The 16,292-nt window shown below is 35.1% G+C and overlaps 2 protein-coding genes across 2 annotated transcripts; one reads left to right on the top strand and one right to left on the bottom strand.

Annotated features, from left to right (window-relative positions):
* Positions 1–862: 862 nt before the first annotated feature.
* Positions 863–2,777, top strand: LOC143579886 (uncharacterized). The gene is made up of 4 exons (XM_077063062.1): positions 863–1,012; positions 1,106–1,355; positions 1,448–1,840; positions 2,635–2,777. Exons 1-4 carry the CDS (start codon positions 863–865, stop codon positions 2,775–2,777), a joined length of 936 nt encoding a protein of 311 aa, XP_076919177.1.
* A 6,931-nt stretch (positions 2,778–9,708) lies between these two features.
* LOC143579896 (adenine nucleotide transporter BT1, chloroplastic/mitochondrial-like) lies at positions 9,709–13,889 on the bottom strand. Its single transcript, XM_077063072.1, has 3 exons — positions 13,298–13,889; positions 11,287–11,448; positions 9,709–10,182 (listed from the first exon to the last, which is right to left on the bottom strand). The coding sequence occupies exons 1-3, from the start codon at positions 13,868–13,870 to the stop codon at positions 9,709–9,711; spliced, it is 1,209 nt and encodes a 402-aa protein (XP_076919187.1). The 5' UTR covers positions 13,871–13,889.
* Between the last annotated feature and the right edge of the window lie 2,403 nt (positions 13,890–16,292).

Genomic DNA, 16,292 nt, shown 5'->3' with positions numbered 1-16,292 from the left:
CAATAGGAAAAACAAAAGGGGTACAGAAGATGTGAATTGCCCCTTTTATGTTGGCCAAAGTTTTGAAGATAAAGATTCCATAAAGTGGTTGGTTAAACAACATGCAATTGACTCAAGAAGGAAATTACATGTTAAGCTAAATGATAATCGAAGATATCAGGTTATTTGTTTAGGTGTGGACCCAAGCCTTGTTAGGTGTGAAAGTAAAGGAGATGGGACAAAAAAAGTTGAGACTTCCAAGGGGGAATCTGTAGCATGTTCAAGTGGGACCAAAATGATGGGTGTATCAAGGGGCAATTTAGTAAAATCCACACCTAAAAGGAAAGACCAGAAACCTACTTGCCCTTGGACTTTACACATATCAAATGTTAGGCAAGAGGGTAGTTGGACTATGAAAACATACTTTAAAGATCACACTTGTTTGCAAACAAAAGATGCTAACTTGTGCACCATAAATTGGTTGGCTAGGGAAATTGAACCAACCATTAAAAGTGATCCAAACAAAAAGCCTAGAAATATTGTAGAAGATTTGCAAAAGAAATTTCGAATACAAGTTTCCCCATATCAGGTTAGCAGGGCTAAGGCCATGGCTGAAAAGAAGGTTCTCGAAGATTATGAAGCTCAGTATGGGAGTCTAAGGGATTATACTGAAGAGCTTGTTAGATCTAATCCAGGTACAATAGTGAAATTAGATATTGAACCTTGTTGCGACCCTAGCAGTCCAACAAGGCAGTTCAGAATAATATATATCTGCTTTGGTGCACTAAAGGAAGGGTTTAAGCTAGGTGGGAGAGATCTACTTGGTCTTGATGGGTGTTTTATGAAAGGGCCCTTTCCATAACAGATTTTGACAGCAGTTGGGATGGATGGAAATAATGGAATTTATCCACTTGCATACTCATTGGTGGAGGCTGAGACAACTGCTAGCTGGACTTGGTTTTTAGAATGTCTGAGGGATGATTTGGATCTGTATTCAAATAGTAATTTCACCTTCATAAGTGACAGACAAAAGGTTTGTTTTTGTTTTCTTAAACTGTTTGCTTATTTTACATGCATATGATTTTTTTGTTTGCTTATTATTCATACATTTAATTGTTGTCTTTAGGGTATAATACCAGCTTTACAGAAGGTGTTTCCAAGTGCTGAACACATGTATTGTTTAAGACATATACATGAGAACATGAAGCCAATGTGGAGAGGTGTTGTGTACAAAAACATGTTTCAAAAATGTGCCTTTGAAACCACACCGCATGAATTTGAAAGGTGTATGAAAGAAATACAAAATAAAGACGCCACACTCTATGATTGGTTGAAAGAGATTCCACCCAAACATTGGTCAAGAGCTTATTTCAGTGGTATGCACTTTTCATTAGCTAAAGAGTAAATGTTGTATTTCCTTGAATTTATATAAGTTTTGTGATGGTGTATTTCCTTCAATTTATTGCAGTTAGGCCAAGGTGTGATGTTTTAATCAACAATATTTGTGAGGTATTCAATAGGCAATTGATTACGGGAAGAGACAAACCTGTTATTACTTGTCTTGAGTTCATTAGCGAGTATCTAATGAGAAGGATGGTTGTGGTGCATAAGACCATTGCAAGGTGCCAAGGGCCATTAACACCAGTGGCAACAAAGTTATTTGACAAAATCATGGCTGAAGCCAATAACTACACTGTTATTTGGAGTGGAAGTACAAATTATCATGTGACTGGTCCAACCAATGAGAAGAGAGCTGTGGATATGGAACAAAGGACTTGCTCATGCAGAAGATGGGAAATGACTGGCATGCCATGTAGGCATGCAGTAGCTTGTATTTATGATATGGCCATGAATGGACAAGGTGATAGCATACCAGAGAAGTGGATGGATGAAGCCTATTATTTAGATACTTGGAAAAAAGTCTAAGCAAAAACCTTACACTCAATTAATAGTATGGAGCTATGGCCAATCTCTGAATGCCCAACTACCTTAACAGCCCCAAAGTATCACAAGCAAATAGGTAGACCAAAGAAAAATAGAAAGAAGTCTGCTGAGGAAATTCTTGAGTTAAGTCAAACATTTCAAGAGCTGGTAAATTGACAAGGAAAGGAAATTCTGTAAAATATGACATTTTTGACATAACAAGAGATCCTGTGGCAAGAGCAAAGTTGGGCCTACTAAGGTAAAGGGAAAACAAGATGGAAATCAAAGGGAAAACAAGGTGGGGTTGGTAAGTCAAAGAGGAAACAAGGTGTGGCTAGAACACAAGCTGATAAGGCATCAAAGAGGACTAGAACAGAAGCTGTAGTTTGGATGTTAAGTGTTTAATTGTTTGAAACTCTATTTACCTGTGTTTGCTTGTTTGGTGTTAAGTGTTTGAATGTTTGGTATCAAACTTATGATATTAATTAGGTCTATGTAATATGTTTTGAATGTGTTTTAAAACCTTGAAAAATTAATTACTCTAATGGTATTATGTTTTGGTATTATGCAAACATGAATTTGGTTTATTTTGGTTGGTTCTTGTTTTGGTTGTTTTGGATCATAGATTGGATCATGGTTTGGATTGGATCAAATGTTTAGATTGAATCAAGGCTGCTGCTTTTTTGGATTGGATAATGGTTTGGATTGGATCAAATGTTTGGATTGAATCAGGGATTGGCTGTTTTGGATTGGCTGCTGCAGTTTGGTTAGCTGCTCATGTTGCAGTTTTGGATCAGCTCATGCTGCAGGGATTGGCTGTTTTGGATCTGCTCATGCTGCAATTTTGGATCAGCTGTTGCTGCAATTTTGGTTAGCTTATGTTGCAACTTTGCTATTTTGGTAAGTTGTTTTGAGTAGTTGTTGTTTTGGTTAGCTGCAAGTATTTGGATAATTTGCTTTGGTTAGTTTTTGTTTTCCAGATTACATGCTCATCAAACAAAGGAAAGTTATCCCTTGATTTGACAAAATTTATTCACATTAACCATTATGGTTTGACAATGGTTTGACAAAAGTATCATTATGGTTTGACAAAAGTCTCATAGATTACAAACAACCAAACAAACTCAACAAATAACCAAGCATCCATCATTAACACAATCATACCTTTTGATACATAGATTACAAACAACACCATTACATAATAATCAAACTTGCATTAGGCATACTTGCATTAGTTTTTCAATTAAATACATAATACAAAATGAAAAATAACCATGAAATGCATAACACTTGTTTGAGCCTTTTGTTCTCCATTGTCAATTTTCTTCCAATTTCTTCAAGGGTTGAGTTCGTCTTAACCATGGTTCTTGCCTTTTCTTTGTGTTCGTTAATTGACTTCAAAAGTTTCGGTATAATAGCACTAGCTCTTTGACACATTGGAGGATCAAGCTATAGAATAAACCCACAGTTTCGTCCCTTCCAATTTCATATTAATTAGGTTAGAAATTGGAGCAACAACACATACATACATATTAGGTTAAAATTTGGGAATGCAACTTACCGGTCTCGCACAAAAATAAAATTGTCGACCGGGGTTGTACGACGTCCAAGAGGTTCGAATAATGGTTGGTGAACTGCATGAGAAAGCCACCATGGCTGATCGATGAAGCGGATGACGGCTGTGAGTGATCGATGAAAGTGAAATGGGATGCCATATTATGAGGGTTTGGGTAATATAATAGGGGGAGGGATTTAAAAGAGAAAAGAAAATAAATAAAATAACTTAAGTTACCATTATGCCCCTGACTTAACGGACAAATTAAACGAGGTTAAGAAAAAGTACTAAAATGACCAGGTTTTGAAACATTGAGTAGCCAGTTGCGAAAAATTCAAAAATGGTACTAAAGTTGCGTAGTTGGACAAACTACAGGTACGAAAATGACACTTAACTCTTAAATTTAACTACATATATTGCAAATTCCAACCCACCACATATTATCTTCCATTCCTTTCTTGACGTACAAAAAAATCGGTGAGACTTGATTTGAAGATTTAGTGACCTGATTTGGAGAAAATATGCATCAGTGACCTAATTGGAACACTTTTAAAAGTTGGTTACTATTCTATGAGATATTCCCTATATTTAATTGCACCCGTCAAGTTTAAAGTATGTCTGCTCAACGAGTGACTAAATATATAAGCTAATTTTTCGAAACGATGATTAACGTTGTTTCAATAAGCAATTAATTTATTAATTGTAGTAAAAAGGAATATATCCTCGCCTATAAAATAAATTGTAGTAAAAAAGAATATATGAAAAATTGTACCAAGAGATTCCCTGTGTGTACCATTAAATCACATCCTATACAATATTTCTTCACAAGTTTATAGTAAAATTCTTTGGTAAAAAGAATTAAATAAAAACACAAGAAGCCTACATCATGCACTAGATTCCTTCACGGGTATGAGTTTGTATAAATCATCAACTAATATATAAACCCATTGTCTCCATGCATCTTCCTACTTTTTAAAATCTAACACTTGTTATAAAACTAGCATTTCAAAAATGAGTTTGAGGGTAAATCCAAAACCACTAGAAAAGGGTGTTCTATTTGCTACTAATGAACCCCAAACGTATTCATTGTTAGAGGATCCCTTGGTTGGTATGGAGTTAGCATCTATTGGTTGGTATGGAGTTAACACATCAAAATTTAGTTTCCTCCCGGTAAGTTTAAAATTTTTGTCAGGTTATATCTAACCTCGCTGCCCCCATTGCGATTTTATAACTTTTGCCAGTTTCCTTTGAAATCGCAGCCCCCCTTGCGAATTTACACTTAGTGGCTAAAGCTCGCAGTGCCCTATTGCAAGTTAACTACTTTTACAAAGAATTAAAAAAAAGCACCTACAAACATATACAAAATTTTCCATTATGGCATTACTAGCATGGAGGTAGCTAAACAGTGCACAAACTAACATTGATGTGGTACAACTCAAGCATAAGTATTAAAAGGGGTGTTTGGGATTCCTTAGTTTTACCAACTTATAACATAACTTATGATAAGTTAAAAAAACGTTTGAGTTTCCTTATTATACGAGAGAAAATGTTGATAAGTTACACATTTGTAACTTATGATTTTTCCTTATAACTATAAGTTATAAGGAGGTAAAAATAAGGAATCCCAAACACCCTTAAGTAATTTATATGTAGAAAATATTCCGTTGGATAGTTTTCAATAAAAGCTCTCATAGTTTATGATATACTTCATTTACCCCCTCTAGTTTGAAGTTTACTAATTTTAGGGTTTTACTTTTTCAAAAGCAAAAGAGGTTAAGAAGCTTTGCCCCAACTGAAATGGAAAATCATTTTCGGCACGTAAAGAATTTAGAGCACGAACACATGGAACTTTATCTATTCTCATGATGTCTTGACTAAATAGGAGAATGGCGTGTAAACATTTAGAAAAGTTTTACGAATGTTTCATCCAAAAGCCTTGTTTATTATGCATGTGCATTTAATTCTTTCAACCTATTAAAATCACTACGTGACGTATGTGTTTGTAGCTCTCAAAAGAAGTTATCTTGTTTTAGATTGAGGACAATAGACCATGCATCGTGAATATTTATGTATCTAATTGACGTGAATTGTTAATTGCTAAATGTTGGTTAGAAGTTGCATCTTCGAGTGTAACAACCCAACCAAACTTATGCTAACTCTCTTTTGCTTTTATAGGGTTGTGTTGATATGTTGATTCCTTCATCCGAAATAAAAAAACCCTATATGCCAAAAAAAAAAAAAAACCAAATTTCTTCATCCATCTTTGTAGTTAATTCTTTCATCCTAAACCAATGAATTGTTTTCTACCACAACTCTCCCCAATTTCAATTTTGTTGCCTAACCAATTTGCTAATCTTATCTCATAATTAAAACAGAAGGTTGATAATAAATTGAAGAATTTAGGTTTAATCATATCAAATTTAGGTATATTACTATTGATTAATCAAAAACATAATCAATTAATTCAGGAGCTATATGAAATACCATCATGTCTGAATGATTTAATTGCTTTATGTTATCTTCATCTTCATAAATCTTCATTTGGAGTGGAGTTGTTAATGTGCAGGGATGGAGGAGGATACATAACGTGATTTAGGTGTTTCAGTTTTTTTTAGAGATTTGTTAAATATGAATTACTAAGTTTTTATCAAAACTACGTAGTTTTGGTGGGTTTTTCATGTAAAGTTAGACGACTAACAACATCGTATTCACTTTCTCATTTAATTAAGTAGATGTAATAATAATAATAATAATAATAATAATAATACACGTGTCATAAGATGGATGATACATAAGTTTTATATGAAAAGTCCACTTTGTAAATGAAATATTTGAATTATAAACCAACAAACATCCTAGTCGTATACCAAGGCCAATTTAAGTTGATCACGTTATTAGTTAGAAACTTAGAATACACGTGACGCCTAACAACAAGATTCTTAGTAAAGAATCTTAGTGGTCGTTTGACATTGTTTTCATAGAAATAAATGCATGATTTGGAAGGTAGGGGGGAGAAATTTGATTGTATTTTGAAGAAAAAAATATGTACAAGACAAATTCTAATTTATAGCTTAAAAATGGATGAATCATATTAAAAGTCGTAACGTGTGATCATGTTAAGTTATATTCATTAATTTTTAGATTCAAATAAATTTTATTAAAACGGGATATTTACATGTTGCGGTAGTCCCATTTATGTTCACTCGTTAAGTCGTTATCATCAATTTAAATTTCTCTTATTTTAACACTTGTAATGTGTTTACATTGTATTCCTTTAGCATTGATACTCCAAACTAACAAAACAAAATTTAAATCAGTTATAAGTTATTAAATATATAATTTACTAAAAATCTTGTTAATATTGACTGAAATGGTTAGTTTTCGACTTTCATAGCAAAATCCGTAGCGAAATCAAGAACAATGATATTTCAAATAAGTTATAACTTTCTGTAGTTAAATCTGCAATGAAAGGGTGTACACTAATTGAAGGAAAAAAAGAATCCGTTGAATTTCAAGTAGTATTATTTTTAAACTATTATTATATACATAATTTACTAATCTTATAAATATTGATTGAAATGGTTAGTTTTCGATTTTCATCGCTTTTTTGTAAACTAATATGGAACGTTTTTGTTAAAATAAAAAAAATTGAAATTGTTGTTCATATCATTGTGTTCACCCAAAAAGAAAATGGAAATAGATACATCAAAAAGAAATTCAAAGGCACATATCTTTTTGTCACTTTAAACTTTATATAATTATTAATTTATTATTATTTGTATGGTCCTGAAAAATCTAACTTTCTTATTAAAAGTTACAAGAACATATTCTGATTTTTGTAGTTGTATCCTTGACCATTCGACTACATAAGGAATCATGTCCATATACATCATTGGTGTTCTTCAATAATCCGTTAAAGTTTAAAAGTCATTATGAACAAAATAAATGAAGTTTAAAAATTTTAAACCGAATATATCCGATCTTACCCCATCATTTTTTATTCTTAGGGCTTGCACAAGCAAATCGAGTTTTGCGAATCCTTCTATCGAGTAGTCGCGATAATCGGTTTTTATGTTTCACAAGATCAAAATAGTTATTCATATAAACTTGTCAAGTTAAAACGGGTCCAAATATATTAGCACCATCCAAATAAAACCAAAATTATTTCCACGACCCATTTTGAATGTAAGTCCATTTTGATATGAACTCATTTTTACCCAAACCAAATTCATAATTTTTTATTTATGATAGAATAGTTGATTAGGGTTAAATATAAATTAGCTTACTACCCATAATGGTAATGAACCAAGTATCCAACTCCAATTAGTGGTGCACAAACCAGTTAACCGATTATTTTAAAACCGGTTAGTTGTTAACGATCAAATAACCGGGTTAGACCAGATAATTGGGTCGGGTGCTAACCGGTTTTGAGACAAAGAACCCCTACCCCGGTATAACCAGTTTCGGGTATAACCTAACCGGTTAACTGAAAAAAATCGGTTTTAATAAAATAATAAAATAAATATATAACCGGTTTCTAATCGGTTTTAGAGATCAATAATATAAACCATTTTCTAACCAACGGTTGAAACAACTATAAACCATTTAGTGGTGGACCGGCTACTAACCGGCTAGGATTTCAGGTTAGAACCGGTTTACTTGTGCACCTCAACTCCAATATTGAAGTTACAAAAAGGATGGCCCAACAATCCAAAGGCTCCAAAATCACCTCTAAAAGAAACAAATTCAAGCTTTTCAAATTCAAAGGCTTCCTAACGGGCCCATGTAAAGGATGGCTCAACTAGAGGTGCATAGTCTAACTGGAAAAAACCACATGTTAGAAACAGGTTTATATTATTGATTTTGAAATCAGTTAACTAGTTTTTCTTATTATTTTATTAAAAACCGGTTTTTTTCGCACCGATTAACCGGTTCGGTTGGGTAAACCGGGTAGGTGTTTCTTGTCTCAAAACCGGTTAGTACCCGACCCGATTAACTTGTTATTTCCCGCCAAATTATTAGCCGGTTAGAAATTAACCAGTTATTGGTTAAACGAAATGTGCACCTCTTGTCTCAACCGCTCAACAAATTCCCTTCTCAAGCTCTTTGGTTTGGTTTATATTTTATAGCAAGAAAAGTTGTGCAACTATTGAATCACTGCTACTTATTATATTATGTACTTAAACTATACGTTGTAGCCTAACTAAAAAGTACATAACACTCTGCCACAAAGTAGTAGGCTTTAGTTACAAGCCCTTTAACAAGCTCTTTATGATTTAACTAAAAATATCAAATAAAAAGAAAGTATGATTGGTTGGCATAAGGTGAACACTATCTCATTGGTTCCCTTACAAAGTTAATGGGACCGCGTCTCTTGTTTTGACGCCCAACTATAACATGCTCGTTGTGGTTTAACGTCCCTAATGATGCGGCTTCACACAGCCTAACAAAAAAAATGCGTAAACCTCCATAATAGAGGTGCACAAAAAACTCGAACCAGGAACAGGACCCGAAAAAAATATACCAGGAACAGTTTTTTTTATACCCGGTTTTTTAATACCCGACTCGACCCTACCCGTAGGGTACAGATAGGGTATGCATTTTAGTACCAAAACCCATACCCGGAACCGGGCCCGATTTATACCCGGTAATACCCGAAAACCCGAACTGGTTCCATACCCGGAACCGGATTTTTCAAATACCTAATCTATATCCGAAAAATACCTGAAAAATACCCTAATATACCCCTAAATTGTAACCCCTTAAAAAAATCCAATCTATACCCGGAAAAAACCTCAAAAAAGCCCAAAATTAGGGTTTTTTCAATACCCAGAAATAGGGTATTCAAATACCCGTTTTTAGAATACCTGGTTCTATACCTGACCCGAACCCGATGCACAGGGTATGGTTTTTAGAGAAAATACCCGGACCCGAACCGGGCATTACCAATACCCGATTTTCCAATACCCGGTCATACTCGAACTCGGTTTCATACCCCGAACCCGGGTATTTGAAAAACCCTATTTGTGCACCTCTTCCCCATAATAACATAGCAAAAACACGGATTAAAAATTTAAACCAAAACTCTCTTCAAAAAGGTCCAACTGAAGTACACCAAAAGAAACCCTACCATCATAATCCTCTAAAAACCCTAACAAACCCATAAAAGGCTTTCATAATTCATTATTCCCATTTTCAAAATCCAAAAAAAAAAGAAAAAAAAAATCCATAGTTAACCAAAAACCTTCTTTTCATGGCTCATCATCTTCCTTCTCAACCAATATCTTCTTGCAAGCCTCATAACACATAAACGAAATCCCCGCAGCCGGCATAAGCTTCATACAACTCGGGCCCAACCCACGATAAAGCCCGTTAACGCCTTCTTTCTCAAGAATACTTATAAGCGCGTGCAGCATATTATCATAAACCCGACCGTTGATCGCGCCCGCTTGCATGTGTTTTCGGGCCACTTCAAGTGGGAAAGTTGCGCTGCTTGAAATCGCACCGGCTGCTGAGCCGATCAACAAAGTTGCAATGTTACCGATATCGTCTTTTTTCATGATTTTCTTGTAGGTTTTGCGTAAAGTGTCGTAAGCGAAGTAGTTGGTTGCGGCATATGGGACCACGCCGATTAGACTCGGGGTTAGGCCTCGGTACAGTTCGGCGGGTCCCTCTTCTTTTATTATCTTGACGAATGCGTCCACAAGATTCTTGTAAACTCCCCTCTAGATTTAAAAAATATATAGTTATATTAACAACATATGTCACAAGCTTTTCCAAAAGCAAACGAACCAAGCTGCTCGTCAGCTACTCGAGGTCAACATGCTAAAAGCTATAATAGATCTGAGCTTAAACTAAAGAAGCTCGAGTTCAAAATAAGCTTGTTTAATAAACGGTCTGAGGCTGAGTTTCGCTTAGCGGGCTTGAGCCAACTTGCGAGCCTAAACTAGCCAATTATTTATAAATTTTATTTAATATATAAATGTATATTTATATAAATACAAATAACTAACATATATTATGATACATGCAAAACTATAATTTAAAAACATGTATAAAAATTCATTATAAGCACACGCACACACACGCGCACACGCACACACACACATATATATATGTGTGTGTGTGTATGCTAACTAATAGTAATAAATGAGCTGAGCTCGAGCTTGAAAAACTATTCACAGCTCGAGCTTTAAAAATAGACCTCGAACCGAGCTGAGGTCAAGTAAGTTAAACAAGCTCGAGCCGGCTCGCAAGACTAAACAAGTCTACTATGTCTATATAGTAATGGTTATTATACATTATACAAATTAATTAAAGAATGCATATTAAGTTACATGTATATACACAAATTAATTATTAATTAATAAAAGAGCTAGACTCAAGCTTGAAAAACCTATTCATGAGCCGAGCTTGAGCTCTCGTAAGTTAAACAAGCTTGAGCTCGTGCCTAGTCAATCTTAGCTAGGCCCAGCCGGAATTCTGATTTTTTAAAATATCACAGCATAAAATGACCAAAAAACACATTCTTGGAGACTAAAAAACGTCTTGTTAAATCCGAGTAAAAATCTCTAAATTAGATTAAACAAAAAGCTAGTCAAGTAAATTTAATTTACATCTAGCTTACACATACTTCACCTAACAATATTAAAAAAGAAGCTACTTATAAAGTCAAGTTTTCAAAAGTCAAAGGAGTAAGGCTGCTTCTTTTTTTCAAATCAAGTTCACTTCTTGATATCATAAACTATATAAAAGCACATGTGCTAACTGCTAAATGAAACAAAAGTTGCTATATTTTAATCATTTGAAATAATGAAAGTGAAATGTACCTGGACAGTAACTCGAGTTTTTAGTAATTCAAGCGGATACGTGCATATGGTAGAGCTAATCCCAGCAACCGCACCAGCAATTAGCGACTCGGGCACACGAAATTTTAACTCCTGTCCGGGCTTAGGCGCCAAATTTTTCTTCACGGTATCATAAGCAAATAACTGCAACAACAATTATATATTATTAACCTATATTCCTTGGTTTAATCAACTAATTATCTAACTATGACTATATAAATCGCAATAATAACTTGCGAGATGACGTTTTTAAAATAATAAAAAACAAAATTACCATAAAAGCAAAACAAGTCATATCTTTCCCACAGATCATTAAAAACGATAACTAGACGTCTATAGCACCTATACATAAATTTATTTGGAAAAAAAAATCAATTTTTTTATTCTACAAATTCGCAAGAATCACTTTCAAGATGACAACTTCAAAATCATAAATAAAAAAACTCTTCCTAAAAAAGCAAACAAAGTCCTGTCTTTCACAAAATTCATATAAAACAATAAATTGACGTCTAAATATCTTTATGCGTCCAACTTTTTTGGTAAAAAAATCAAGTTTACATGGTACAAAAACAATATTATGATGAAGAAACACTAATTGACCCCGGGGCAGATTACGGATAATCTGGGGGTTAAGTAGATGTTTCCCACGAGGGTTAGGTCCGGCAAAGATGGTTCTTCAGATGACCTGCAAAACAGACACCGTGAGCTCGTCACTGAGAAGGGGGGGGTACCTCCTTGTGACAACCCTCCGGAGTGAGAATCAGACTAGATTGCTCTTGAATATAAGTGTATATTAAGAGATTGCTAGAGAAGATAAGATGTGATAAGATAAGATAATGTGTCCATACCATTCCAAGGTGTTGGAGTATTTATAGCCGAAGGTAGGTTTCCAAACAGGTACAGCCGGCTGAATAGTATTCCTGTTCTGCCAACTGTGGGCTACGCACGTGCCATGCTGGTGGTTGGTGGGTAGGCAGCGGCTGATAGTGACCAGGCCGGCTGTGTACTATTCCTGTTCCACCAACTGCAGGCTATGCACGGCCTCCGACAGGTTGGTGAGTAGGCAGCGGCTGATAGTGACATACAGTACAAGAGCGTGCTGCTCGTCATACTGTTGTCAGTGAGCTGTCGTATCTTTGGTCAGATCTTTTGTCCATACCTCGTCAGGTACAGTACAAAAGATCCTCCAGTATCGTACGGACTGGCTCATTTGGGCGGGAGTTTTCCCGGCTTTGTGCGGGAGTGTTCCCGGCTTGCTCACTCCTTCAGGTGACATTACTGAATTATTTAAGAGTTAAGTGCCTTGTGCGTGTAGCCTTGCTGCGCGGGTAGCCTTCCCTGATGGCTAGTATCCGTTGCTGCGGGAACAGGCGGAGTACGTCGACCATTGGGAGGCTTTTCCTGCGGGAACAGCTTGCGTACTGCGCGTAAGGACGTCACGTCTCTGAGCATTGTGGGTCCTGCGGATCCAGTTGGTTTCTGAGCAGACGTCTCTCTTTAAGGTGTGCGAGTTTAGCCTTTGCGCAGACGTCCCTGTTGCAGGTGAGTCTTGCGGGTTCAACTGCGTAGACGTCCCTCTTTGAGGTGAGTCTTGCGGGTCCAACTGGGCTCTGCTGGGACCTACCTCTTCATATGAGAATAGCATTTTGATACTAACTTATGCAACGTTCAGATGGCGTTTAAACTGTATAACCCTATTTGGAGATGTATGTAAAAGACTTTAACGAAAACTGATTATTGAAAGACAAACATAATTACCTACCTAATCAACTAATTACCTGATTCTGATTTTGCTGATTATTCAAGAAAAAAAAATCATTTTAGGCATATATGTAAGTTCTTAAAAAAACAATTCATTCAGGTAAATACAAAATCTCTGAAAAAAATGTAATGCGTTATATGATTATAAACCATAAAATTCATAAAAACCAATAATTAGCCATGTAACTCATTACAAGTCTAGAACTTAAACGTAAAAAAAGTTTTTGGGTACCTCAATTGCTTTGCTAGGCGCAACACGAATGACATTGACCAAATTACCCCTGAAAAGTCCGGTCCACCCTTCAGTCTTCATAATATCCTGAAAAACCTCGGTTGTAGAATGCCCGCAAGTACCCACCATCAAATGAGTCCTTATGGTCTCCAACGGTGCAACCGAAGTTCTAGAAACCGCACCCGCTATCGCACCGCTAATCAACCGCCTTAACGACGGGTTACCGATCTTAATTTTCAATTTCAACCCTCCACCTTTATTCTTCTTCTTTAACCCCCTTACAACTTCCTCAACTGCTTCTATTTCCGGTACCGCAACAACCCGAAAACTCGACTCGGTTGTTGAACTCGATACAAACTTCGATGATAACGGAAGCTTTATACCGCCCGGGTTGTCGGTGTTCTTTGAGTTAGGGGTAACCCCACCAAAACCCCCTTTGCCCATCTGCCCCACACTCGCAAAAAACCCGCTCGATTGCGAAAAGTTGTCGTCTCGAGGGCACCAAAGAAACCCAATTCCGGAATTTGGGAACAACCCATCTCCTTGATTTTCAAGTAATCTTGTTGTATCCATTAATTCAAATAAGGTTCCCTTTTTCTACATGGGTTAAATGTAAATAATCATCAAAATTAAAATTTTGGAGTTTTAATGTGAAACTGATTCTTATATTCATTATAAACTAGCAACCAAAATTTTACAAAAACCCAATAAAAATACAATAATTTTAAAAATAAATTACATGTAAACAATCATCAAAATTTAAATTTTGGAGATTTAATGTGAAATTAATTCTTGTAACCATTAAATCAGCCACCAAGATTATACAATAAGTCATATAATAACCCTATCAAGATTCAATTTTTTTACATATATTACATGTAAACAATCATAAAAAATAGATTTTTGGACTTCTAATGCAAAATTGATTTTTGTATCCATACAATTAACCACCAAAATTACAAGAAACCAATCAAGATTCAATCTTCTTACATATATTACATGTAAACAATCAAAAAATAATAAAAATTGAATTTTTAGAGTGTTAGTGTGAAACTGATTATTGTATACATTAAATTAAACATCAATATTACAAAAAACCCAATCAAGATTCAATTTTTTTAAAAACTAAATTACATGTAAACAATCATAAAATTGAATTTTTAGAATTCTAATGCAAAATTGATTCTTGTATCTATTAGATTAACCATCAATATTCAATTTTTATCCATGAAAATGAGCAAGAAAACTAATTAGAGCAAATGGGTTTCACAAATTTAGATTTAAACCAATGTTGATAATCTTAAAAAAAAAAACCCACCAATTTGTCGATGAAAACAATGAAAAAAACACAAAATAACGGATTTTGATTAAAATGAAAAAAGTTTACCAGGTAAGTGAGTTCTTTGATGGCAAGAAAAGAAATTGAAGAAATGGTTTGCTTGTTACACTCACTGATTCATTCTCTCTCTAAAATAATATTCAGGGAAGTTGTAGAGAGAGAGAGAGAGCGATTGGGGGTCTGCCTTGGTGGGAGTTACAGTGGCTTATGAATGACCTAATTTATTTAGGTGAAATCATAAAGACACTATTAAATAATTAATATTAAGTATTTAAATAATATTGTATTTTTGTTTGTTATTTATAAATCTTTTCCATGTATGTCTTTGAAGATGGAGGTGCACAAGCCAGTTTAAAACTCAAAGCTGGTTTGGGTTAAAACCGATTCGGTTTATCTAACAAAAGTCAAAATCGGTTTATGATCAGTTTTTGTTCGGATTGAAATCGTTTTTTACCATGCTATGATTGGTTTCGGTTCGGGTTTTGGGTTTCGGTTCGGTTTGACCGGTCTTTGCCGGTTTTGGCCGGTTTCGGTTTGATTAACTGATTTTGGAGGAGAAAATTACAAACCGGTTCCGAACCGACGGTTTCAATCGGTTCCAAACCGGTTTCTACATAATCGGTTTCAAACCGGTTCAGTTTCGGTTCAGTTTTCGGGTCGGTTCAGTTAACCGGTTTATTTGCCCACCTCTATTTGAAGGTAATGAAGTCAAGGTGGAAGAAATAATTGAAGATATTAAAACTGTTGGTTTTCTTTGATTTTAAGTATAGGTCAAAGTATAGCTTGTTAGAATGGTTAAATTGGTGTAACTTCATTTTCATGTGATTTCTTTATTTTGAGACTGTTCTCCGGGTTGTGGAGGCAGCTCGTGGGTGTTGTGTTTTTGGTTGGTTATGGTTGTTTATAAAAACTTATGGTTCGAAAAAAATATCATTTCCAATGTGTTGTGGTGGTAGTAAGCTTGGGTTTCTCAGTAGAGATTCATGTTTGATTTCCACTTACAACACTTTGAGGAAGGCAACGGTGGCTCAATGAAGGAAGACCGTGATATTTGTGATATATGGTTCAATCTTGAGGGTGTCTGGGTTTTCCCACCAGTGGGCCTTCGAGTGGGTAGGTTTCCCCGGAATTGGAGATAAATTGGAGCCGCTCAAGGGCTCTGTATGGCTGGGTTGGGTCAGTTGGCGGTGGTCTTTTACCATTGAGTCACCAGTATGAAGTACCTAGACAATTCTCCGTTTGGTGGTCGTTCAAAAAATATGTATAGTTTTATATTATAAAATAATTTATACTAGTTTTTTAGTATTATATGGTAAATCAACATAATTTTATATTTGAATATCATCGAAAAAAATTAAATATTAATATCCATTGCAAGGTTGTAAAAGTCGTTAGGTGACCAACTGGCGGTTGAGCGTACTCGGGTACTCGGATATAGTAAATATTAAGGAAAATTAATTTTTAAATATTATATATATATATATATATATATATATATATCAAATTGTTAGGGCTCGAATTTTCAGTATACTAGGCAAACAGTATGTTCAGGATAACTTCAAGACACGGTATCTTCCAAGGTAACAGGTATCCTAGATCTGTTATATAATTAACAGATTATTTTCCATCTTCCTTGTTTACCAAGTCAAGAGATTT

This window comes from Bidens hawaiensis, unplaced genomic scaffold (genome assembly GCF_021521415.1).
Source record: "Bidens hawaiensis isolate Kalapana, Puna unplaced genomic scaffold, B.hawaiensis_p1.1 tig00030158_1, whole genome shotgun sequence".
NCBI lineage: Eukaryota > Viridiplantae > Streptophyta > Magnoliopsida > Asterales > Asteraceae > Bidens > Bidens hawaiensis.
The sequence above is the reverse complement of the archived record's forward strand: the minus strand, read 5'-3'. Positions and strand labels throughout refer to the sequence as shown.